The sequence below is a fragment of the Heterocephalus glaber genome, unplaced genomic scaffold (assembly GCF_053883595.1).
Source record: "Heterocephalus glaber isolate CG9 unplaced genomic scaffold, H.glaber_assembly_v1.0 deba00000122, whole genome shotgun sequence".
In the NCBI taxonomy this organism is placed as follows: domain Eukaryota; kingdom Metazoa; phylum Chordata; class Mammalia; order Rodentia; family Bathyergidae; genus Heterocephalus; species Heterocephalus glaber.
This window is the reverse complement of record NW_028258138.1, coordinates 5,189,668-5,216,371: the sequence shown is the minus strand read 5'-3', so window position 1 is coordinate 5,216,371 and position 26,704 is coordinate 5,189,668. Positions and strand designations below refer to the sequence as shown.

At 41.8% G+C, this 26,704-nt stretch overlaps 2 protein-coding genes and 1 long non-coding RNA gene across 16 annotated transcripts in view; 2 read left to right on the top strand and 1 right to left on the bottom strand.

The window, feature by feature from the left end:
• Ttc3 (tetratricopeptide repeat domain 3) overlaps nt 1-15,179 on the bottom strand; it is a 119,827-nt gene extending 104,648 nt beyond the window's left edge. For 4 of the 13 annotated variants that reach the window (XM_087212139.1, XM_087212145.1, XM_021256264.2 and 1 more), the window contains exons 1-2: nt 15,105-15,179; nt 3,612-3,766 (exon numbers count right to left, since the gene is read on the bottom strand). Coding sequence is in view for 5 of the 13 variants with exons in the window: in XM_021256264.2 (XP_021111923.1) it covers nt 3,612-3,755 (144 nt within the window). In the remaining 8 variants the exon portion in view is untranslated. Of the gene's footprint in view, nt 1-3,611; nt 3,767-14,992 lie in introns of all 13 variants that reach the window. The other 9 variants (XM_013071325.3, XM_087212113.1, XM_021256265.2 and 6 more) reach the window with 3 other exon arrangements.
• A 57-nt stretch (nt 15,180-15,236) lies between these two features.
• Pigp (phosphatidylinositol glycan anchor biosynthesis class P) lies at nt 15,237-22,840 on the top strand. Of its 2 annotated transcripts, none has more exons than XM_004921071.3 (5): nt 15,237-15,451; nt 15,783-15,886; nt 18,590-18,662; nt 20,463-20,581; nt 22,099-22,840. In XM_004921071.3, the coding sequence occupies exons 2-5, from the start codon at nt 15,805-15,807 to the stop codon at nt 22,209-22,211; spliced, it is 387 nt and encodes a 128-aa protein (XP_004921128.2). In that variant the 5' UTR covers nt 15,237-15,451; nt 15,783-15,804; the 3' UTR covers nt 22,212-22,840. The 2 variants fall into 2 exon arrangements, with proteins under 2 accessions (XP_004921128.2, XP_087068320.1); XM_087212194.1 differs by having other exon boundaries at nt 15,243-15,475.
• Nucleotides 22,841-23,940: 1,100 nt separating this feature from the next.
• Nucleotides 23,941-25,831, top strand: LOC147830320 (uncharacterized). The gene is made up of 2 exons (XR_015451563.1): nt 23,941-24,117; nt 25,699-25,831. It is a non-coding gene; the product is annotated as an uncharacterized LOC147830320 (long non-coding RNA).
• The last annotated feature ends 873 nt before the right edge of the window (nt 25,832-26,704 follow it).

The window sequence follows — 26,704 nt, the reverse complement described above, 5'->3', positions numbered from 1 at the left end:
ATGCAGCTACTGAGCTGACAAATGCTTTCTTCTCCATACCTATCCACAAAGCCCATCAGAAACAATTTGTTTTCTGCTGGCAAGGCCAACAATACACCTTCACTGTCCTACCTCAGGGTTATATTCGCTGTCCAGCCCTGTCACAACTTAAGTTTGTAGCAATCCTGATCATCTTCCTCTTCTATAAAATACCACACTGGTCCATTATATTGATATCATGCCGATTGGACCAAGTGAGCTGGAGGTAGCAACCATTCTGGATTTGTTAGTAAAGCATTTGTGAGCCAGAAGGTGGAAAATAATTCCAACTAAAATTCAAGATCCTGCTACCTCTGAAATTTCTAGGAGTCTAGTGGTACAGGGCATGACAGGGATATCCCTTCTAAAGTGATATCCCGTCTAAGTTGTTGCATCTGGCTCCCCCCATAATCAAAGAAGAGGCACGAAGCCTAATAGGCCTATTTGTAATTTTGAAGGCAACACATTCTCACTTAGGTATTTTGCATCGGTCTATTTACTGAGTGACTCAGAAAGCTGCTAGTTTTGAGTGGGGCCCAGAACAAGAGAAAGCTCTGCACCAGGTCCAGGCTGCTGTGCAGGCTGCTCTGCCAATGAGGCTATATGATCAGCAAAGCCAATGGTACTTGACGAGTCAGTGGCAGGTAGGGACACTGTTTGGAATCTCTGGCAGGGCCCCATAGGTCAATCACAGCAGAGGCCTATAGGGTTTTGGGAGCAAGGCTCTACTGTCATCTGTAGACAACTACTCTCCCTTTGAAAAACAGGTCCTGGCCTACTTCTTAGTGGAAACTGAACAGTTGACCACAGGACTCCAGGTTACTACGCAACCTGAAGCTGCCCATCATGGGCTAGGAACTGTCTGATTTACCACATCATAAAGTTGGATGTGCACAGCAAAACTCTATCATTAAATGGAAGCAGTTTGTACATGATTGAGCCAGAGCAGGTCCAGAGGGTACAAGTAAGTTACATGAAGAAGTTGCCCCGATGCCCATGGTTCCTAATCCTGGTATATGGCTTTCTGTCTCCCAGCATGCATCTACAGCCTACCACATGATCAGCTGTCAGAGGAAGAGAAGGCTAGGGCCTGGTTTACAGATGGTTCTACACATTATGCAGCCATCACCCCCAAGTGGACGACTACAGCGTTATAGTCCCTTTCCAGGACATCTCTGAGGGACAGTGGTGAAAGGAAATTTTCACAGTGGGCAGAACTTTGGGCAGTGCACCTGGTAGTAAATTGTGGCTGGAAAATAAAATGGCCAGATGTGTGACTGTATACTTATTCATGGGCTGTAGCCAACGGTCTGGCCAGATGGTCAGCAACTTGGAAGGAACATGACTGGAAAATGGGTGACAGATATCTGGGGAAGAGAAATGTGGATAGACCTTTCCATATAGGCAAGGGATTTAAAGATATTTGTATCCCAGCAAAATGCTTACAAAAAAGTGACCTCAGCAGAAACAATCAAGTGGATTAGGATGACCTGTTCTGTAGATAGCACTTAACCTCTTTCTTTAACCACCCCATCACTGCCCAATGGGCTCATGAACAGAGTTGCCATGGTGCTAGGCATGAAGCTTATGCATGAGCTCAGCAACATGGACTCCCACTCACCAAGACTGATCTGGCTACAGCCACTGCTGAATCCCCAGTGTGCCAGCACAGAAACCAGCACCCAGTCCTTGACATGACACATTTTCCAGGGTGATCAGCCTGTGCCCTGCTGGCAGGTTGATTATGTTGGACTGATTCCATCATGGAAAGGACAGCTCTTTGTCCTTACTGGCATAGACACTTATTCTGGGTACAGGTTTCCCTTTCCTGCATGTAATGCTTCTGCCAAAATTACCACCCATGAACTTACAGAACGTCTTATCCATTATCACAGAATTTCACAAAGCACTACCTCTGACCAAGGAACACATTTAATGGCTAAAGAAGTGAGGCTCATGCTCATAGAATTCACTGATCTTACCATCCTCCTCACCACCTAGAAGCAGCTGGATAGAAAGGTTAGGAAGATGGATAGAATGGCCTTTTGAAGCACCAGCCAGATGGCAATAGCTTGCAGAGCTGGGGCAAGTATCTTCAAAAGGCTGTATACACTTTGAATCAGCATCCACTCTATGGTGCGATGTCTCCCATGCCAAGATTCATGGGTCCAGGAATCAAAGGGTAGAAGTGGGAATGGTACCACTCAACATTACCCCTAAAATTCTTGCTTCCTGTTTCCATGACCTTATGCTCTGCCGGCCTAGAAATCTTAGTCCCAGAGTGGGGAAAGCTTGTATGTACTAGGAAGCACAACAATGGCTCCACTGAACTGGAAGCTAAGACTTCCCCCTGGTCATTTTGGACTCCTCATGCCTCTGAATAAACAAGTAAAAAAGGAAGTTATGCTGTTGGCAGGGGTGACTGTCCCAGACTATCAAGGGGAAATTGAACTATTATTCTACAATGGAGTAAAGAAAGAACATACTTGGAGTGCAGGAGATCCCCTAGGGAGCATCCTAGTATTACCATGCCCCATTAATAATGGGTCAATCAGAAACTACAGCAACCCATTCTAGGCAGAATGACAAATGTCCCAGAACCTCCAGGAATGAAGGTATGAGTCACCCCACCAGAGAAAGAACCTATAACCTGCTGAGGTGCCTGCTGAGGGCCAAGGGAATACAGAATGGGGAGCAGAAGAGAGTAACTATAAATACCATCTACAACCCCATGGTCAGTTACAGAAACAAGGATTGTAATTATAACAGTTCTCTCCTGATAGGCTTCCGATATAATACTGACAGACTTAATATTGGTTCTTAAGTATTGCTAAACCTATATTATAATGTTCAAATTATAAAATGCTAGGAGTTATTAGCACCATCCAAAGAAAACTTGCCTTCTATTCTGGGGACGGAATTAGTGCATTTCCATTGTACACAGGATAACTGTACCATCTTAGGCATAGTTATGAACTTCTCTTTGTATCTGGAGACTAAGTATGATTTAAGGAAATGTGTCTAGTTGTCAAGGTGACAAGGGGTGGATTGTGACAGTTAACTGCTATGTCAACTTGAGTAAGAAATGCCTGACTGACTGGATTAGCATAGTTCTGGTGTGGCTGAATGGATTTATTGAAGAGGGAAGACCCACTCCTGGGTGTGAGGGGCACCAAACAATAGGCTTGAAGCCTGAATAGAATAAAAAGGGGAAGAAAGAAGACTCGCTTCCGTTTCTTTGGAGAAGCTCCATCCTTCACCTTTGCCTTGGATGGCCATCTCCTGACTTCCAAGACAGATTCTTCAGCCTTCCATCATAGATCCTTCAGCTTCCTAATACCTACCTGCACAGGAGTCTACAGTGAGGTCCAGGCCTTTGACTTCTGACTGGATCCTTCAGGTCTCCAGTGCACACACAGCCTGGACTCTTCCACACCTGACTCTGCAGGAGGCCATTGTAAGTCTACCTTGTAAATCTGTATGTGTGCGTGTGCAAGTATGTATATGTGTGTGTATATATTAAATCTGTTTCTCTAGTGAACACTGACTGATACAACATCATGTTAAAAGTAAAACGTAACAAGCCTACTTACCACTCCATCACAGTAAAGCTGAGTCACATGAACATAATTCGCTGTCATAAGTTCTGGAGCAAAGGCACACTCATCCTCGTCAGGGCAATCATCTAACAAGGCATAATCCGCCATAGAGAGATCTCCCTCAGTAAAACTGTCCATGGTTCACAATCCTAAGGAAACAACACACACCCAAATCAGTAATTAATTCCTCAAAGATCTGCGAGCAGCAGCTTTCCTGGCTTCTGTACTGTAGCAGAAAAATCTGGAACCCTCCAGGGGAGGAACTCCAATCAGAACACTGAGCTCTGCAAGATTCTTGTCACTAATCTGCTGTCCTTTTTGCTCCCTCAAAGAGTTCAACCTATCTTCATTTTCTTAGGTTCATATATGCACCATCTCTACTCTGAATATATCTGTGTACAGGTTTTAGAAGGAAGATAATTGTGACCATCTTATTTATTGTCAGCGTGCCTAGCACACACTTATTATGCCCTAAGTGTTGCTGAATATAAAGACATTTTCCCATTGATGAGCCTATTTACCTACCTACTTTTACTGTGTCCCATGAAGTAAGCTGTTTCATTACACAGCAACTCCCACGTTCTCAACCTCCTGGCCTGAACTAAATTGTGACGCCACTGACAAAGTGCTCCTAAATTCCTATGTGGCCTAAGCGTCTCTCCGTGTGTCTCTACCCTGGGTGAGGGGGCAGGACCAGAGCGGTTCAGGGTGAGTCTGTCAGTCTCTCCACTCCCCACAGCTACAGCCCAACCTGCCAACCTCCTAACCATCCCCGCTTCTAACACTCTCCCAGCTACCACAAAACACGACTACTAACCATAAGGGGGAAAATTCTCATGTTATCAAAAGACATGTTTTAACAATACTTGATAAGGGAAACTAGGGCTAGAGTCAGACTTAGATTTTTTTCCCTGAACAAAGTTCAACAATGAGAATTTTTATAGCTATTAGGGAAGAGGAACACTAAATAGCACTGAAAAGTGGAGCATTACATTACTTCTGGCTCTTGCCCACATAATGGCTTTCTTTTCCTATCACCACCAGCACCATCATTAACATTTCATATAGTTAGAACAAACCAAGTTTCTTTTTTCCTAAGCAAGCCCACCATCAAACCGTGAAAGAGCTATGTTTCTTTAACCAACCTTTATATCAAACTTAAAGTATGAAAACCTCACAATGTCAGAAGTAAAGGATAATAAGCTTGCTAACAAACTATCTGTGTTGTGTCACCCCATTAGCTCACACAGCAGTTCTGGGCAGACACACTTAGCACGAGTTCCACTCTACAGATAGGAAAACGGTCTGCAAAACTAAGTGATGTGCTCAAGGTCAGCAAGCTAGGAAAGAATCAAAGCCAGTCCTCTGATTCCACAGTCTCTTCCGCGAACACGGTATTTTACTGCATCTACCTTCCCTTGCCACTGCCACCTATGTCCTTTTCAAGAATAGTGCCGTGTACCTCCTTTCTCCTCCCAAATTCCACCAGGACCCCAGCCACATCAAGGCCGATCCAGTCAACACCCCAGCTTTGTAGGTTTCCTCCTCCGCTAACCTGAGCCTCAGCACTGGTCCCCTTGGGGTCCCCCTTATCAGTCCAGCCTCAGGCCTCTACACAGACTATACCAGTTTCCAGATGCTTCACGCAGATGAACGCTTCTCTGCCCACAAGTGGTTATAACAGCTCACCCTTCCCTGCCTCTCTCCACAACTATTTTTTAAACTCAAGAACCCCCAATTAGAGTTCTCCATTCTCACTTTCAGTTTCCTAGAATTTAGTTTCCATTTCTATCATTCAAGGGAAACTACTTTCATATTGAAGGTCATTAATGACTTTCCATAACAGAATAATTATCTATAATGTCTGAACTTGACCTGTTCTGCATGAACGAAATTTCCAGTCTGAAAAACCTAACTCCAAAAATGAATGTCCTACTGGGTGTGGTGGTGCACGCCTATAATCCTACCAATGAGGAGGCTGAGGCAGGAGGACTGCCATGAGTTCTAGGCCAGTCTGGGCTACACAGTGAGTTCAAGGAATTCATAGCAAGACTTCGTCTCAAAAAGTGAATTCCCAGAAAAAATAAAACAACACAGCACCCAAAGGCACATGAGATATGTTATAGTGAGAAATGTATACTTCTAAAGTCACTTTTCTTACAAACTTTTATTTGTATGTAAATACAGGAAGAGCCAAGAACTTTCACAGCCCACATACCACTCACACCCATCATGATGTTGATTACAGTACAGCTGGCAGACTGCCTGGCATTCAGCCTTGTAGATGTCATGATACCATATGGAGCAGCAAACTGTCCTGTAATTACAACAACTATTTTGTTTCAACAAGTGAGGCAATGTGGTAAAATGGTTAGAGCATGGAATGGCGTGGGCTTGAACCCTGACTCTCCCGTTTCCTGGTTGTGTGGTCTTGGCTGTTACTAAAATTCTCTGAGCTTCAGTTTCCTCATATTTCAGGTGGGGATAACAATACAACCTACCTTATTAATCATGTAATATACATGTAATGTGCTTGGAAGCCTATGAGACATAAATGATATAAATACCAGCTATTATTAAGATTAATATTAGATGAGTACTTTTTTAAAAAACCTACTGTTTAAGATGCTTCCAAGCTTGGGCCAGGGATTTAGCTCAGTGCCACCACGCCTGCATTGCAACTGCAAGGTCCTGAGTTTGAGCCCCAGTAACCAAAAACAAAAAAAAAACAACAAAAAAAGATGCTTCCAGCTAAACAGTCAACCTTAATGATAAATCCAAAAAGCACTTTTCAGCTTATGACTTATTTGGTGCTGTGGACCACGTCCTCCTCCTCAGAACTCTCTATATGCACTCCAAAGACCATCTTCTGAGTCTCCTATCCATCTGGCTGCTCTTCCCCAGTCTCCTTCATGGGCTCCTCTCCACACCCCACCCCACACGTTCACTCCTTTTCCTTCTCATTCTTACCCTCTCCTTGGGTGACCATTTCCACCACACTCATGACTTAAACAGCACTTTCTGAACTTTCATCATTCACATAGCATTGCCATAAATCACAAATTTTTTACTTAATATTTCCCTTTCATTCCACTCACTTGAGCTATGTGGTAATCTCCATGCTATAAATTTGATGTACAAGTTGTGTTTATCATATACACATTCAAGTAAATTTCTGTTAAAATTTTTCAAGAGTTTGTCTACGTACCGCTTAGAATGAATGATCTCATGTGATACTGTAGAAAACAATGGCTTCCAACTCCCAAACCTGAAAACTCCCAAATCTCTCCAGGCCAGGTTCATCTCTTGCCTTCTAGGCCTTCCATGTCAACTGCTACTGGGTCTTAACCAAGATGTCCCAAAAGACCCTCAGGTTCACTAAGTTAAAAACAAACATCTTTTTCCTCAAGAATAAGTGAGACCGAATTCTTTCCTCTTTCTGAATGGTATTTATCAGTTAACAGCTCCACATGCCACATAGTTCCCCAAAAGAAAAACCTGAGGCACAACCTATACTCCCCAGGCTCCTTCAACATTTCTATTCAACTGACCACTAAATAATGCCATTTCTACTTCCTTAAGAAATCTAAATTTAGCGCCCATAAAAGCTCTTTCTGCCCAGTGCCACTCACTGTCTTAGTTGTACCTTCATATTTTCTCCTCAACTAAGGAAACAACCACTCTCCTAACTCACGTCCTGCCTTTACTCCTGGCATCCTTTAAAATTCTGATATCACTTTGCTGCTTAAAATCATTCCACGCCTTCCCTTCTCGGTCCGAAAAAAGATCAACCTCCCTACCATGAGCACAGACAGTCCTGTGTGATCCTCTTCCTTCTTCTATCTCCAGTCAGACCCACCTGCTCATCATTCCTAAGCAAGCCTACTCTACTCGTCTAAGGCTGATCAGCACTCGGTACTCAATTCTGGAACCATTTCCTGCTCTTCCCACCACACCACGTTTATTGCAGTTTTCACACAGTTTCATCATGACAGCTTTATCTCTATAAAGTCGCCATGCACCCAGAAGATACACTATGTAATCTGCTCACTGCCTGTACTGTTATTTAACTTAAAATTTTCCTTTAGAAAAATCCAACTTTTAATTAAATGTAAACTTGTTTTAATAGAAAACCTGCTATCACCAAGAAATCTTATGTGTGGTATGACAGATTTTTTTCTAATACAAACTGAAATATACTACTTAAGTTAAATATTAAAATAATGGACTTGTCAAAAATAAAAATATAATAAAAAGGACTTCTAATCCCTTCAGTTATGGTGAACTAGATGTTGAAGGAATCTACCAATGTTTTTTTTAAAAAGGGCTTAAATTTAAAAAAAATATTTCTGGTATTGGTTGGGAACCCTGGACCAGAAGTAAAATGTGGGGACTGAACAGGGGCCCCAGTTCAACTCCCTGGTTCCTTCTCTGAGCCAAAGCTGGTACAAGTGCTTCCAGAAGGAAAGCACCCCCAGGTTAACCTCAAGACTCCTACAGATAGAACAGGTGTTATCTGCTATAGCCAAGCCCAGGAGGTGACAAGCACTACCTCCAAGGGAGAAAGACAACAGGAAACAAACACCCAATTCCGATCCCAAGGACAGGAGGCTTGAGACTGCCTCATAGTCTATGGTTAGCTATGGGTTCACGAAAATGAGCAAGCAACATGAGGCCAGAAACAATGACTGAGTGTATCTGAAAATGACCAAGTGGGACCTCTAGAAATTAAAAGTATAATTGTTGAAGTTTTTTTGAAGGGTAGGTTAAAGGGAAGATTAGGCAAAGAGGAAGAGAAATGTGGTGAACTAGAAGATCAGCCTGATGAAATTATCTGGCCCTACAAACTCTGCCAAGGAGAGACAGGAGATGAAAAGTATAGCAGAGGAAGAGTCACTGATGGGCAAACAGCTTAATATACGGATGTCCAGTTAAAGCTCCACAGGGGCAAACAGATAAAATCCAAGAGACCACAGTTAAAGAACACAGGGCTCAGAATGTTCTAGACCTTATGAAAGACAAAATTCAGAATTTTAGTATACATGCTGCTGAAGTGAGCACAAAATTCAAAGTTTTTAAAACATATTCAAAACAGGATAAATGAAAGTAATTTCCAGGCCAGGGATTTAGCTCAGTGGTTCCAGCACCTGCCTTGTAAGTGCAAAAACCCAAGTTTGATCCCTGGTCCCCCCCCCACAAAAAAGTAATTTGCACCTAAATTTAGAAGTAAAATTATATAACACCAAAGAGGGCAAATCCAATGCAGCTAATTGAAAAAGAGTATTTTCTTCGAAAGAATATAAATATAACTGGCAGCAGACTTTGTATTATATCCTCAATAACTATGTCAAAATAATCTCTCAAGAGCAATGGTAAAATAAACATAGTTTTAAATAAAAACTTACTTGTCTAGAAAAGGTTAATCAGGCCAAAACTTAAATTCTTTGCCAAGATTACTAAATAAACTTTTGGCAAGACTGAACAGAAACAAAGAGCTCAGGCATAAATAATATTAAATATGAGAAAACAGAAAGTAAGAAAAGGGAACATACAAATGAAAGATTAAGGGGGGGTAAAACAATACTCTGAATTTGATGCCAATATACAAAAAATTCTGATGCAAGGACAATTTCTCAAACTTATCAAAACTGATCAAAAGAAACAGAACACCTGAACAGTCCTATTGTTGTTCAACTGCTAATTACTACTAAACTTGCTCAAAGAAAATATTAGATCAAAATTATCCCTACAGGTTCCATCAAATCCCTTCAAAACATATCACAGCTAGGCATAGTGCACATCTGCAATCCCAACTACTAGGGAGGCTGAGGCAAGAAGATAGTAAGTTTGAGTGAGGCCAGACTGGGCAACTTAGTGAGACCCTGTCTCAAAAATAAAAAGAAATAGGGCCGAGGATTTAGCTCAGTGGTTCCGCCGCCTGCCTTGCAAGCACAAGATCCCGAATTCAATCTCCAGTACCAAATAAATAAATAATAAATAAATAAATAAATAAATAAATAAATAAATAAATAGGTCTGGGGACAAAACTCGGTGATCAAGTGCTTGCATAACATTTGAGGCCCTGGGTTCAAGCCCCAGGATAAGAAAAAAATCCAGCAAGATGAATTTGGGTTTATCTTAAGAAAGAATAAGGAAGAGAATTAAGAATTTTAAAATCCATAAATTAGAATTTATGATTGGAGGAAAAAAAAACAAAACAAGAGATTCTCAACAGATACAGAAAAACATGACAAAATGGCAAAGACTTTTATCTACAAAAACTCAAAACAAATGTTTTTCTTAATAGAGAAACCTTTCCTTGGGCTGGCCACGGTGGCACATGGCTATAATCCTAGCACTCCAGAGGAGGCTGAAGCAGGAGGATCACCATGAGTTGGAGGTCAGCCCCTGGGCTACATAGTGAGCTTAAGGCCAGCCTGAACTACACAGTGAGACCCTGTCTCAAAAAAACAAAAAACAAAAAAACAAAACTGGGAATGTGACCTGTACGCCCACTATAAGGAGTTACTTTCTAATAAGCAATCATAATCACTTCTGTGAACATAGATCTAAAAGTGTGTCAGGATATTTAGATAAAAAGGGAGAGAGGGGAATTGGAAAGAAAGAATCTAGACTGTCACCATTTGCAAATGATACAATCGTCCACTTAGAAAACCAAAAGGAATTTCAGAAAATATACTAGCGATAAAAGCTTACAAGTAGATGGCTAAAGATAAATAGAAAAATTTTCATTAAATTTCTAATTATTAACAATTATCAGAAAACAGTCGTATACTGCCATTTATTATACCAACAATTAAAAACATCGGCATCAACACTTAAAAAGTAGACTATTTCTCTGGAGAAAATTATAACACTATACTAAAAAGACATTAAAATCCTAAATAAGTGGAAATACATACCATCTTCTCAGATAGGAGGGCTCAAAATCTTAAAAGGTTTCAATTCTCCCCAAAACCGATTCAGTCAATTCCAATTAAGTCCCAGAAGGTTCTCACGTCATTAACAAAGCTGATTCTTAAAGAGCAAAGGTGCAAGAAGAGCTAGACTCAAGTCCTCCCCAGAGATCAAGATTTCTGGTAAAACTAGAGCATTAATAATTAAAACAGCACGGGCAGCAGCACAGGAATAGAGAAGATGGCAAGGGACACAGAAGGCGAGCCAAAGCAGACCCATGCACACAAACCCAACACGCAAGAGATGACACGGAGGTCACTAGGGAACAGAGGGCCAACTCCACACATGGCACAGGGGTCACTGGGGCCACGTGGGGAGAGAAAATGAATGGGGTCACATCACACACAAAACCAGTTACAGATGGATTATGAATTTTTTGAACTATGAATTTTAAAGTGAAAAGCATTTAAAAACCTCTAAAAAGAAACACAGGAGAGTATCTTTATAAGCCCAGAGCAAGAAAGGTTTCAGTTAGGTTACATTCAAATTAAGACTTTCTGTTTACCAAGATACAACATAAAGAGTGAAAACACAGGCATATAAAAGATCAGTGCTACCAGTTTATCAGTTTTACAGCTCCATAGAAATAGAAAAAAACGGGTAAGAAGACATGACCAGGTATTTCATATTATGGAAATACAGATGGTTCATAAATATATGAAAAGATGTTCAATCTCATTAGTAATCAAAGAAATTCAAATTAAAATCAAAATGATGCACCTTTTCATAACCATTCCACTGGCAAATATTAAGAAGTATGATATAACAAAGGCTAGACAGGTTACAGATCAACTATAACTCTTATACTCCACTGGTGAAAATATATAAATTGACAAAAATTGTTGGCCAAAGTATAAGCTAGTAGAACCACTTCAAAAAAACTGGAATCATACCATGAAGTTGCACATTCATGCTCCTTGACCCAGCAATTCACCTCTAGCAATCAGCTTACTATGGTGATATTCCAGCCTTTTTGTTGTTGTTCACAAACCACCAAAACTGTTTTTGAAAATTATATGCCTGTCACATGTTACAATATCTAAAATTTTTCTGCATTAACTTTAAATTGCAAAGGATGAATTTCTAGAGTATTATTATGACATTCAAAGTAAAACTCATGATTCTTTAAAAGTATAATTGGCACACAATTGACCAAAAATAACTGTACTCACTGATAAATAGAAAAAGTGAAATTTTATTGGAAATGCATTTCTTGAAGAAATGGAAGAGGCGGTACATGGATTAAAAAGAGGCCTTTCCCAACACTATATACTGTATTTTAAATCATCCTTTTGTATTCCAAATTTTTTCCCACGTGGGTATGTGATCTGCTTCTCATACAAAGTGCTACTATAAACGTAAAGGTGGGAAAATTGAACTTTCAGGAGGCCTCTATCACAGGCTTCCGGCATTATCAATTTTAGGAAAGGTATATAAAATTTAATGATCTAGAAATTCATTCATAACAACACCTGTACCCAGATACTCCTTAGAAAATCTTTATTTCCCTAGAGTCATATACACCAGGATGAAAATTAGAGAAATTCTTAGAACTCTGTACCAGAAAATATGTACAAGAATCTTCAAAATTAAAAAATCTAGACACAATCCCAAAATGCCCACTAACAAGAAAATGCATGAACTGTGTTGTATTCACCCCTCAGAATATTACACAGCAGTTAATTAATGGCTCACATCTATACTCAATGACAGAAATACATCGAGTGAAATAAGTCCCAGAAGACTATAACCAGAATGATGTTTTAATGCAGAAACACAGAAACCATATAATACATTGTTGAGAGATGTATACAAATCTGATGAAATTATTTTTTAAATGCAAGTAATAACATACAATTCAGGATAATCATCTTAGGTGAGCACATTCAATATTATTTTGATTCTTGTTCGTCATTTCATAGGTGTTCATTTTGTTTTGCTTCACAGCTTGAATATGTTACATATATTTTGAATATATCAAATGTTACATTAAAATAAAGAAGAAGAGTTTTTTAAAAAACATTCATCACATCAAAAAATGCTTTTAATCACTTCACTTGCCATGAGAGACGTACAAATTGTATATCTATTATACGTGGAAATCCTACCTCTATGTCAACCACAGCAACAACTGTATATAATGAATGCTCACAGAAATTAATTTTATGAGGCTCAAATGTGATAAAAACAGCCATTTAGCTGTAAGAAATGAACCCATAAGCAAATACAGGGCTAGGGCAGAAGCCAAGGTGGCTAAAAGCAAACTTAGCAGCAAGCTACAGTTAAAAAGAAGCTGGTTAGAGCCGGGGATGCAGCTCAGCAGCACAACGCCTGCCCGGCAAGCTCGAGCCCGCTAAGTTCCATCCTAAGAAAGAAAAAGAAAGAAAGGAAGGAAGGGAAGGAAGGGAAGGAAGGGAAGAGGAGGGCATCTGTAGTATCTGGTTAAGAAGATGCACACTGGGCTGGGGATGTAGCTCGGGGGCGCGAGGCCCTGAGTTTGATTCCCAGCACCAAAGAGAAGTAAAAAAAAAAAAGACCCCCTCCCATATTTCACTACCCAGTAAATCTGCTAGTAGGTGTACTTCTTGAGAAACTTCCAAATGTGTGCATCGCAGGCAATTACAGATTTACTGCAAGACTGTTTTTAGGGCTCAAAAACTGGAAACAACTTTGGAGTCTATCAATAGAAGAGTGTATGCATAAATTACGGTATATTCATACATACAGTGTAATTCTATACCAGCAATTAAAATGAACCAAAAAAGCACATTCACTTTATTAATATATAAATTTCAAAATGCAATGCTGAGTGAATAAAGCAAGTTGGAAAAAGACATATATAGTTTAACACCATTAAAGTTTAAAAACCAACAATATATGTTTATAGATTCACATCACTAATGTATGAAATATGCAAGGAAATCATTTACCCAAACTTGTGGCTACCTCTAGGAGCAGGAGGAATTGAGACCACGTCCAAAGTCTTTTTTTTTTTAAGGATTTGAGTAAATTTGGCAAAACAATTATATCCGTAAAACCTAAGTCATGGATTGGTTAGACACCCCTCTGTGCTTTATATTCAAAATATTCCCGAAATTAAAAGATTAAAAAGAAAGAAAGAAAATTAGGCAAGCGTAAGGAAATTGAGCAGAAGAGGCATCAAAACGCAGCCCCTCAGCGCCAAGCAAGCATCCTTGAGGGAACGCGGTAGCGGGTGAATCCCTAAAGGTTTGAACTTTCTGTCCCTATGTATCTTTATAATCCCATTTTCGTTTGGATAAAATGGAAACTTGTAACAAAAAATGTCCTAACTGGGGCAGTACTTTTGTGGAAACTGCTCCCAGGGAGGAGCGGTAAAATCTGTAAGATTTTTACCTTGTTTCCCTTGCCAGGCTATTGGGCAGAATCAGAAGAGATTTATGTGAATGCCCTAATAACACCCTATGAAGCATACAACCCGAAAACCAGGGACCTCTACAATGGATTCACCAGTTAGCGTGGAATCATATTTTGCAAATAAACAGCTTTTGGAGTCTGGGGCACCTGTGGAAAAGGTACACAATCATCTACACCTCTGCTCAATTTTAGTCTTTGGTCCCCCATCGGTCCCCAGAGCAGGATGGCTGGACAGGCCACACTGACGTCGCCAACACCGCAGCTGCCAGGCCGCCGGCGCCCTCCCCCTCGCCTGGCGTTTTAGGGGAGGGAGGGGGTGCTCAGCAGAGGGGCCAGGGAGGACGAGCGCCAGGCTGTGTCCCCTCCCCGCTCCATCCTCAGGAGGGCATCGGCCCCGGATTAGGACGACAGTTCTCCCAAAAACAGGTGGCGAGAATTTAGGGAACCTGCACACGAACAACCAGGCAAGGGAACCGGACCCCTGCGTAGTGCGCACTCGGGAACATGCAGGGCGCGCGCGCGCGCGCGCGCGATGCTCCACACAAGGATCACAGCCGCAGGTGGCGCGGCCACGCGCAGCGGGGGATGCGCACCCCGTGGAGGAGGGCAGTGACGCGAGGGGTCCCCCCACCTCCACGGAGGCCCGGAGCAGCCACGCCGCCCCCGGGGAAGGGGAGCAACGACACAAAGGGAACAAGCAAGGGACACACGGCCGTGCGCCCGCGCGCTCAGACCGAGGGGCCCGGTCGCCTATCGGGGGTGTCACCCACGCACGGGCCAGGACCGGGTGTCCGGACAGCAGGGGTGCACGCGCGAAGGGGCGGCTCCGTCAGTCGCACCGTGCGACACCCGGGGACCCACCTCGCGAAGGGATCAGCGGACAAGGGGAAGACACCCACTAGGGCAGACAAAAGCTGCCACACCCCCTCCGCGCAGACCCACGCGGACACAGCAGGCACCTCAGCGAGCGACACGCGCGATGCGCGCACACCCACACTCACCACACACCCACGGAGGGGGTGTGGAAGACCCGCTCCCCGGGCATCTCGGCTGCGGCGGGACAGGGTGACACGTCTGGGAGCCCTGCCGCGCTCAGGGTGTCCGTCCACTCACCCGGGCCGGCAGCCCGCGAGCCTCGGACGCTGGCAGCAGCCGCCACCGCCTCCGGGGCCCCGAGTGAGCTGCACTGTGGGAGGGAGCGGGAGGCCGGTGCGTCACGTGGGCGGGCAGCGCGCATGCGCACTCGCCGCCGCCCGCCCCCACGCTAGCTGTTCCGCGGCTCCCAGCGAGGGTCGCGCTGCGCCAGTGCCTGGGCGGGGGCGGTCGTCTTGCCTCGGCCGCCCCCTCGGTTCTGCTGCAACCCCCTACTGCGTGTTCCAGGCTGACGCTTGCGCAGAGAACTCTCCGCTGAGGTGGTGGAGGGGTCGAAGAGGCCCGCGTCGACCTACGCAGCACTCACGGTCAAGGGCCTCCCGCACCCCAGGGCAGATGGGGGACACATTGCCCTGAACCCACCCCACCCCAGAGGGCAGGGCCCAGTCCTGGGCGTCCTGGGGGCGCCCTCGGGCCTCGCTTCCCGCGCAGGCCAAGATCGCCCCAGCCCGCCCCTGTGCAGCAAAGGGGGAGGGGGGCGGCGGGGATGCTTCGGGCGCGCGTCACGCGAGGGGGCGTCGTGCTCAGGGCACAGCTTTGCACTGCAGTGATCATTCCCGAAGCAAAGCCAGGAAGTTACGACAGCCCAGTGGTGAAGGGGAGTCAATCACTGACGACATCTGTGTTCCTTTCCCACAGATTGTCTAAAGCCACGGGGAAAATGGTGGAAAATTCACCGTCGCCATTGCCAGAAAGAGCGATTTATGGCTTTGTACTTTTCTTAAGCTCTCAATTTGGCTTCAGTAAGTACTCCCCCGGGAGGGTCTTTCTCTGGTGTCCAAGCACCAGGAGATAATGCATTTGTTCGTGGAAGGCGCAAACATGAACTATTGATTCGTCCTACTTACATCTCTTTAAGAAGACCTGAAAAGAAATCATGTTTGCTGGAATCTTCTATATGTCAGCACTAGCCTAAGAGTTTTAGTCTCAATAGACTTAGCCTACACCAGGCAGGATGGCAAAGTGAGTAAAACCTGGTGCTTACCCTTAAAGGGGTCATGGTCTTGTAGAAGAGTAAATCTATAGTTATATGACTCAAGCTGGGAAGTCAGCTTCCTCCCAGAAACTGTCCCTAGCACTTACATTACAGAAGAAGGCATGACAAGATCTGAAGTCAGGAATTCGGAACGGCTCCCAAGTATTTTAAACAGAAGCTGTCTTTCTCGAAATAAATTCTTACTACTCTTAATGTTCATTGTTCCTAGATTCTAGAAAACATGAACTCAGTGTTTCCAGTATCTAGCAGGTTGGGAGTTATAATATTTCCCTTACATTATTTGGCTAATTTGGAGGCCTTGTATCATACGCCCTATATTAAAAGTAGTGTGCAGGAGCTGGGAAGGGAAGAGAATTGGCCTAGAGAAGTTGGGTTGAAAGATGTACCCTTCACATCCCAGAATCTCAATCTCCATAGAGTTCCACTTACTCATAAGGAAACTGGTGCTCACTAAGGGACTAACATGCGCAGTCACATGTCAGACCTCAAGTCCTGCCCCAAAGGGTTTTCGAATTATGAGGCAGTCAAGAGGAAGAAGATTGAATGCCTCCAATCTAACCTTTTGGAACCTGGTGGAAACCAGGAAGGTGGGGGAGTAGTGTTCCTTCTAAAAAAATACCAACCTAAAGGCCTCACTGTGGCCTAGTGCAGTCTGAATTAGTAATAATGAGTACACATTCTGACTCCTCCAATTGGTGAGTGAGTGACTTGGGGCCATTTACTTCTTTGAGCCTTCAGTTTTATCTGTAGAAGGGTATGGATAATGATGTTTATTGACTGCTTGTTAAACACAAACCACAGCCCTGTGAGGTGTCGGTACTGTTATTGTCATTTTAAAGATGAGAATCCTGGGGTTTGAGCCACTTGCCCAAGGTGACAGCTAGTAAATGAAAGAGCTAGAATTTGAACCCAGGTACACTGGTTTTACTCTGCTAACTCTTGTTAACTGGGATCCTTTATGTAACTGTAAAGAACATAAGTAATAAATGTTAGCTGCTGTCATTACCATTTTGTAAATTCCTATTCAAAGAGTATTTCAAGGGTTAGAAGTGATACAAATAAAAACAGTGACTGTAAGGCTTAACCACAATGATACTTGTTACCAAAACTTAATTCAAGAATTTGAGTGCTTGCCATATGCCATGCACGGTGACAGGTCAGGGAGAAGTAAGCTAGCGAATTCTCACTCTACTAAGAGCAGCGTGCCAATGGACAAATTAAATAAGTAGAAGGTATACAATGCCAGATGATAACATGTACTATGGGCAGAAATTATGCAAGGGGAAGGAAGAAGAGTGGAAAAAAAGTTCCTCCATTGTGTTCTTATGTCATCTTTTATTGTTCCTTACCACATATCACAATATAGTGAAAAGATCAATTTATCCCTGTTCACCACTAGACCTTTTTTTTTTTTAAGACAGGGTCTTTCTATGCAGTTCAGGCTGGCCTTGAGCTCATTATGTAGCACAGGCTGGCCTTGAACTCATGGCGATGCTCCTGCCTCCTCCTCCTCCTCCTCCCGAGTGCTGGAATTAACAGCCATGCACCACCATACTCCACTCACCACTAGATTTTAAATTTAGGGCAGAAGCCATCCCTTCAGGGTTCACCACTGTATCTCACACTCCTGATAAGAGTTCTACAATACATATTTATAGGGGAAAAAACTAATCTATCATTATTTTGTTGGTTTTTTTTGGTACCGGGGATCGAACTCGGGTCCTTGCGCTTGCGCAGCAGGCAGAGAAACCACTGAGCTAAATCCCCAGCCCTAATCTATCATTATTGATGTACGTAATTTGAAATTTGTCCCTACCACTTCCCTTGGCCAGAAAAAACACCCTAAGGCTGTTTCTTCATCTGTAAAAACTGCATACATATCTCAGGACTGTTTTGAGGATGAAATTAAATAATGCAGGTAGGGTTGTATTTATCCACAAGTGTGCACTCAGTGCTTAGCTACTGTTACTACAAGGGAACAACCATAAAGGCTGCTGCCAAGATTTGGGATTGAGGGATAGAAGATTGTACTCTGGGAGAGAAAACAGAAGCTCACTGTGTAGTGACCAGAACTGGAATAAATTCCCCTCTAAGCAACTTAACATCTGTAACTGCTTCGACCCTATGGGGATGTGGGGGTGAAATACTGAATATCTAGTGTAAATACAGCAGATTGGTCAGTGCTGTAAAAATTATAATCAATAAGGCATGATTTGTGCCCTTGAATTGCTTAAAGTATAATGTGGGAGTTAAGGTGTTAAAAAATGACTAACAGTAAGGTAATTATGATAAGTACTAGAAGAATGGTACAAATAAGGAGCTAGAAAACTGAAAAGAAGGAAAAATCATTTCTTAGGGAATCAGAGATGCCAAAAGAGCTTTTTTGTCATAGCCAAACTGTACTGGATTGAACACACATCTCACTGACTTTTCTTTTCTCCTCCTACAGTACTTTATCTTGTGTGGGCTTTCATTCCTGAATCTTGGCTACAATCCTTAGGCTTAACCTATTGGCCTCAAAAGTAAGTTTAAATTTCTTAAATAAGAGTAAAATTAATGCTGTTTTGAAGGATCATATTCTTCCTTAAGATAACCCAACTCATACATAGCTATTCTTTAAAATCCATGAATAGGCATACGGAAATTAAAAGCTTTTAAAAGATTATTATTAATACACCTCTAATGAAAGATAGTGGGGTGAATACACATTGTACTTCCATTTCTTCATAAAACCTTGCTAAAATGACCCCGGGGTGGGGGGGAGGAGTTTAAGGTGTAAGTCCACAGAAATAAAGGATAGCATATAAGAAGAATCAACAAAATTCTGAGAAGTAGATTGAGATAAGGAAATTTCTGTGTTATCTTCATTGCTGGAATAATGAAGTCATCAAGAATACTTGTGCCCTGAACTCCACAATGGCTCAGACACAGGACAGCAAACATGTTTAAAGAACATTGGGCCCTCAAACCTCTCTCTCTTACCCCTCATACCAATCCTGCCCTTCCCTGCAGAAAGTATTTTCGACCTATGGGAAGGCTGAGGGAGTCTCTAGCCTGGGGCCAATGGGTCGGAGTTTGGATATGAACCACCCTCTTGGAAATAAGTGGACATCTGCATGGCTGACTGATAAGCTCCAACCCCGCTCCCAGCAGGCTCCCTAGCTTATGCCACCCTCTCTTCTCAGAAACAATTGGGAGGAAGCTGACCAGTATAAAAGAAAAGGATCTCTAATTTCTAACCCTTGGACAAGCCCAGTAAAGGGGCCAGATATCCTACTGGCAGGCTCTGCAGTTGAGCCTCCCTGCCCACATACACACGTTGCGTCTCCTTAACATGTGAACATTTCATTCTTAAATATGGATTGATCAGCATAAATTACCAGACACTGAAAGAAAACCTCTAACATGAACTACAAAAAGAAAAAGGGAACGTGGAGAAAATGCCAGGTATAGAAGAAAAAATTTTAAAAGACTTAAATCTTCCAGGAAATATAAAAAGACTGTGTGAAACAGCATGCTGTACAAAAGGAATGTTTAAGGAATTACTGCATTTAAAAATTATAAATATGATAGGGCTGGGGATTTAGCTCAGTGGTTTCGCCGCCTGCTGTGCAAGCGCAAGGACCTGAGTTCAATCCCCGGTACAAAAAAAAAAAAAAAAAGTTAGAACCCTTGATGCACTTAACTGTACTGAGAGGTATGTTGGAGGACTGGAAGCTGGAGTATTAATAAACATATAGGAAACCAAACATACACAAAAAGATGTAATTACTAATTCCAGAAAACACAAAAATATACACTAAGGTTCTCAGTTGCAAACACTGTACAGTCATGATAGTTTTTAAACACTAATATAACCAGGAATTATGACCTAATTATAGCAGAGAATAGAAGAAGGCAAAGTCTTCATCTCCTTTTCAGGAAGTCTAGAGAAAATGTCTGAAATTGAAAAAACAATCAAAAACTGATGAGTATATTATGTAAGATGAGGAAGTATGTACCAGAAGCCAGCAGCTCAGCTACTAAAAGAAGTCCTTACTGAGAATGAGACCACAGGCTCAGGATGGATGGGATAGAAAACTGCAGCTTCTTCATTATAACCCTTTTGGAACTATTTGACTAACTTTAATAAAAGGCCAGGGATGGGGCCGGGGATTTAGCTCAGTGCCTACTTCGTAAGTGCAAGGTCCCAAGTTCGATCCCTGGTACTGAAGAAAATATTTATAAAAATTAAATTTTAATAGTATATTTTATGGCTGTTGAGTATTATATCTTTTTAAGATACTCATTATCTACATTATTGTCTATTATCCCTTTTGCAGGTACTGGGCAGTTGCATTGCCTGTCTACCTCCTTATTACTATAATAATCGGTTATGTACTCTTATTTGGAATTAACATGATGAGCACCTCTCCACTCAACTCCATCCATACAATCACAGGTAAATTTATATAAAAGCAAAGTGGTGGGGGAATGAAGAATTGGGATATTAGCACTTTTATCAGAAAAGCAGTCAAGAGCAGGCTACAAGACACATGTTGGGACAAAAGATCTATCTTTCTACTTCCTATTAGCTATCTTTTGTTCTTTATAGTTTGGGTTTCTCATACAAGAGAAACCATGCAATATTTAAGCTTGTGTGTCTCATTTCACTTAACATTATGGCCTCAAGGGGCATCCATTTTTCTACACATGACTCAAGTTTATCCGTCTTCATGGCAGAATAGTACTCTATTATATATGAATAAAAACCATACTTTCTTTATTCATTCATCTGTTGATTGACATATAGGCCACTTCCAAGATTCAGCTGTTAAGAGTTGTGCTGCTATAAACAGGTATGCATGTATCCGGTGATACAATGTCTTTAACAATAAAAAGAACTTAGAGGAAATAAATACCTCATACAGAGTTATACAAAAGGACACACATAGAGGAATAAAGTTACGATGAATGTGCACTAGTTATATTCATGGAGGAAATCAATTTGGAATTACAGCACTAGTTAACAAGTGTATTCCCTCATAAAAACCATAGATATATAAAGTATGCTCCTCAGCAACTTTGCTTGAAAGAAATTTCTTTATTGTAAACAGTCACTGTGATCAAAGGATGGCCAGTAGGCACATGCAGACCATGTTCACAGGGATTTGAGGGTGTGTATTCCCCTCTGGATCACTATGGACACCTTATGTCAGGTAAAGGGGTAGAAGAGCCATAGCATGTTTGTGGTTGGGGTTTTTTTCCCCCCCAAGTCTAAAAGTAGACAGATTCCTGAGCTTTCTCAGATTCTATGAAGTGAAATCTTTTTTCACTTCCCTTATGACTTTAACAGGCTGGGGATTTAGCTCAGTGGTTTCGCCACCTGCTACGCAAGGGCAAGGACCCGAGTTTGATCCCCAGTAACCCCCCCCCCCCAAAAAAAATACCCTTATGACTTTAACTTTTCCAAACCTTTATTTGTGAGCCTGTGCAATGTGTTTTGAAAATCAATTATAGTAGTTTTAATTTCTTACCTGATACCTACTGTATTCCCAGCATTCTTAACTGGAATTACAGCAAATAGGCAATTTATACAAAGTAAGGAAACTGTTAGTATCCCAGAACATTTACACCAAAAGATTTAATCGTCTTTCAGTGTTGATACAAATGCATCTTCAAGGCCTGCATATAACTCTATCCCTATGAGAAACATAAAATAAGACTTTAGTAAACATGATACAAGCTGGAGGAAATACTTACTTTTCCAAGTTAGAAATAAGAAAAGTACTTTGCTGGTTGCATTTTTATTTGAATATTTCTTCTAAAGAGAGGATTTAAGTAATCCTGTAATTATGTTAAACATGGTATTTGTCCTTACCTAGACATCAGCCAGGTGAACTGTGATGAGTCTTCATTAGCCAGAGACTTACAGGAGAAACTGCTTGGGTAAACAGAGTTTCTGTTCTTTTCTTATAGATAACTATGCTAAAAATCAACAGCAGAAGAAATACCAAGAAGAGTCCATCCCAGCGTTAAGAGATATTCCTATTAATGAAGTAAACCAAATGTTTTTTCTTGCAAACAAATGACCTTACACCAAAAATTGAGTTATGTGTAAACATACCAACATCAAGCATTCATTTCTAAGTTTTTGACAGAATAATTTTAACCCTAACTATATTGACTATTGCTTTTATTAATACCTAGTATTAAGATGTAAAAATATGAAAATTGATCTGTTAAAGTTCAATTAAATATTGAAAATGTTTTCAAATGTGAGTTAATGGACAGGATAAATAAAATACTGCATTAATCTATAGCAGACTGAAAAAAAATCATATTGGTATAATCAAGAAGTCCCAAGCCAAGCCAAGTGGCACACACCTATAGTCAAAGCTACTCAGGAAGCTAACGCAGGAGGATAGTGTTATGGATTGTCTCTAGATGTCCCTCCAAAGCCTCATGCGTCATAGGTGGAGCTTTTCAGAAGTGATTGGGTCTAGAGTGTGTGACATTGGGATTGATTCATGGTGCAATGCTAAGATAAGATATAATGGGCAGAATGAGGCTTATTACCTATTTGCTTTGCTACCTTCTGCCTGCCATGAAGTGTTTCTCCTCTGCAATCCCTGACTGCCACACCACCCTGCCTTGGAGCCAGCCAAGTATGGACTGAACCTCTACAGACTGTGAGCTAAATAAACCTTTCCTCCTTTAACTCTGGGTGTCAGGTATTTTGCCTCAGCAACAAGAAAAGTAACTAAAATAGATAGAAAGTTCAAGGCCAGCCTGTCAGCTTAGCATGACCCTCTCAGAAAGGGCTGAGTGTGGTAGAGCACTTGCCCAGCATGTACAAGGCTCTGGATTTAATCCCCAGCACAGCAAAAAAAAAAGAAAAAGTCCTTCCAGAGAGGCATTTGTGTTGTAGTTTGCAAAGGCAATTATGTTTTTCCTCCTTTTTGTCCTGATGAACAGGACTGGAATTCAAAACTTGGATTTTTGACAGAATAATCATTTTGACAGAATAATTTTGGGAAAAGGCTACATTTAATATTTGTGCCATCTGATTCATGTTTAAGACACATGTTTTTCTAGACACTGGGAATAGAATAATAGTAAGATTGTTCTTACAGAGCTTACATTTTGGAGGTAGACTAAGCAAATAAAATATGCTGAGTGCTACGCAAAGCATTGGGTAGTACATGTTCTAGAAAGTAAAGGGGTGACTACTTTAAATTCGGTGGTCAAAGGCAGCCTCTCAAAAGGAGGCAGTTGGGGGCCGGGGATTTAGCTCAGTGGTTTCACCGTGGGCTGCGCAAGCGCAAGGACCTAAGTTCGATTCCCGGTACCAAAAAAAAAGGCAGTTGGGTCTGAGAGCCAAAAATAAAAAAAGAACCAATCATATGAAGACTGGCCAGGGATGGTGAACTGCTGAGTGTGAAGCAGGTAGGTCAACAAAGGTAAAGTAAGGGGTTTGGGTGTCTGAGAACAGAGAGGTCACCAGTGGGCCTGGAGTCGACTAAACTGTGTTACAACAGAATACTGCATAGTCAGGTGCACAAAAATACTATAGCCAATGACATGAATGAATGTCACAATGTTGAGCAAAAAAGTCCTAACAGAACTATATACTGGATTTAAAACGTAGAGTTTTAAATCAGGAGAAAATGTATGGTGGTAAATATCAGAATGGAGGTCACCTTTGGGGAAAATATTAACTAGGAAGGGGCATGCAGGAGTCCACAGGTGAATTGGAAATGTCCTACATCTTGGTCTGGGTGGAAGTTACCTAGTATAATGTTTTAAGAAAATCATGGTGTTGCATCGTTAAGATTTGTGCTCTGACAAGGTATTGTGGTACACTCTTGTATTCCCAGCACACAGGAGGCTGATGCAGGAGGATTGTGAATTCCAAGCCAGCCTAGTTTACACAGCAAGTTCAAAGCCAGCCTGGTTTACATAGCAATTCCTTGTTTAAAGATTTGTGCTCTTGATGTAAGTTACACCTCAATAAAGGAAAAAACAGTGCCTAAATCTTGAAATCTTAATTTCAGTCTGGAGTGGGACCCAGGGAAGGGTAGCTTTTAAAAAAAATCTTCCAGATACTACTTTTTTTTTTGGTACTGGGGATCGAACTCTTCAAGATACTTCTAAGATGCAGCCAGTGCTGGGAATGACTGCCTGACCTGACTGGACATAACTAAGCCTGTGGTCAAGCAGGACAGTGACTGGTGACCACTTTGAGAAGAAACCCAGAAACTCAGAGCAGTCTTTTCCCATCATGTGAACAGTATTCCCTCATCTCCCCCTAGGACCAGGGATAGGCCTAGGAAGGCTCTGAAATGGAGCTGAATAGAAAATTAACTCTCATACTGTACCGCACTTCAACCTCAACTTTTTAGTCTGTGTCCCAATCACACTGTCTTTATAGCTGATAAATTAGGGGCACACATGCCAGGACTACAGTGCTTTGAGGATCATGATCAGCTTAGTGCTGCAATTCTCCAGTGTGTGCGTGTGTCTTACACACACATGCTAACACAATCTCAGGACCTCTTTTTACTCCAGCTTTTCTCTATGGGTTATTTTTAGAAATCAAAAATCCTACATTTTTGCTGTTTTTGTGGGGGTTTTTTTGGTACCGGGGATCAAACTTGGGTCCTTGCACTTGCGAGGCAGGCGATGGAACCACTGACTTAAATCCCTGACCCTGTTTTTGTTTTTTTGAGATAGGATCTCACTATAGGCTGGCCTTAAACTTGCAATCCTCCTGCCTCAGCCTCTGAGATTACAGGCGTGCACCATCACCTCCATTTGTAATTTTTTTTATAAAAAATCAATTACTTTTTGTTATAAAATTAATTTTTCTGGTCATCACACTCTTACCACATAGTAAGCAACAGGTTCTGCCACATAAACTTCTAACTATATTTCTATAATAATAATCACTATAGTAAAAAACTAAATACAGAAAGAAAATGGAGTTTAACATAAATGTTTTTTTAAAGAAATGATTCAGTAGGGCCGGGGATTTAGCTCAATGGTGCCACGCCTGCCTCACAAGCACAAGGGGGCCTGAGTTTGATCCCCGGTACTGGAAAGAAAAAAAGATTCAAACTCCTTGGACTCATATAACCACATATACCATTAAATTTTACCCTTTTGAAGATGCATTCAAGCTTGTCCCATTTGTCTCTTCCAGTTTTGGAACGTCATCGCATTCAGGAGTATGGGGGTGTGGACCCAGACTTTTGTTTTTGATACCGGGGATTGAACTCAGGACTTTGTGCTTTCGAGGCAGGCAGTGGAACCACTGATATAAATCCCTGGCCCTACATTTTGTTTCTTTAATCATCTTTCAGATGTTTCTCCTTATATTCAGTGTGATTCACCAGCTCACCTTTTGAGTCTCTATTGCAAGCATATGTGGGGATGTAAAGGATAAAATGATAAAAAAAAAATCAGAATCCTGATGCTAAAAATTAATCATCTTTTCATGAAAACTAGCTGTATTTTTCAAAACAAACAATTGTGAGACAAGTATTATTGTTTTATATTTTTGCAACTCTCTTTCAGGTCTGGCTTAATGGAAGACTGTTGGGTTTTCACACCTGCTTCTGTATTTACTCTGTTACATTTCCACATATCCCAAGGCCTTTGGGAAACTCCATGGCATATTCACGACAGATTAAAGATTAAAAAAAATCAAGCAACATCTTTTTATTATTTTGAAAATGGTTGTGACCTTAAAGACCCCGAGATAGGGCCTGTGGACCCTAGACTTTGAGAACCACTGATTAATGGGCCTCAATTAGCCAGTGTGTATAAATGAGAGGGGTGTGTGTGTGTGTGTGTGTGTGTGTGTGTGTGTTGAACTACAGTAGAGCAGGATATATTCTACTGCACTTGGTAAGGGCAAATATTTTGATCGGACAACTCTTGTGGCCACTTAGCCCTTCTGTGCCATCTTCCTGGAGCTGGTGATGCCCAAACAGTTCTGTGCATCTTTTGACCAGGTCCATGCAGGTACCACCTGCAGTGCATCCTGGAAAGAAGGGGTTAACACCTGTAGGACCAACTAGAGTCAACATGGCCCCTTTCATCCCCAAGGAGAAGAGGGGAGGAGGGGACAGTTCTGTTCCTTGAGCTCCTCAGAATGTCTCCTAGGTCTGAGCAGAGGCGGTTACCATGGCAACGGAGCTGAGTAACACCTGACTGCGTCAGCTTTGCTGCTTCAACCCACTCCTGTTCCTTTCAGTCACTGCCTACGCACCAATCTTCGTCAGAAGCTCTGCTTTCAGGTGAACTTCCGGCTGAGATATTTTTGTTATATAAAGATTGTACATCACTTATAGGGCCATGATGCATTTCTATTCCATGTGTTTTTTGTGATACTGAGGACTAAGCCCAGTGAGCTACATCTCAGGAACGTTTTTTAAATTTTTTGAGGCAGGGTCTTGCTAAGTCACTAAGTTGCCCAGGTTGGGCTTCCATTTGCCATCCTCTTGCCTTAGCTTTTCCGAGTGCTGGGTTTACACGTGTGTGTCACTACACCTGGCTGCATGTCAAAATTTAAGAAAAA

What these genes read in the sequence shown, in the direction of transcription:
- Pigp (XM_004921071.3), top strand. Translation starts at nt 15,805, where the DNA reads ATGGTGGAAAATTCACCGTCGCCATTGCCAGAAAGAGCGATTTATGGC. An exon ending in TTAACCTATTGGCCTCAAAA is followed by an intron (nt 18,663 to 20,462) that starts GTAAGTTTAAAT and finishes TCCCTTTTGCAG; the next exon opens with GTACTGGGCAGTTGCATTGC. An exon ending in CTCCATCCATACAATCACAG is followed by an intron (nt 20,582 to 22,098) that starts GTAAATTTATAT and finishes CTTTTCTTATAG; the next exon opens with ATAACTATGCTAAAAATCAA.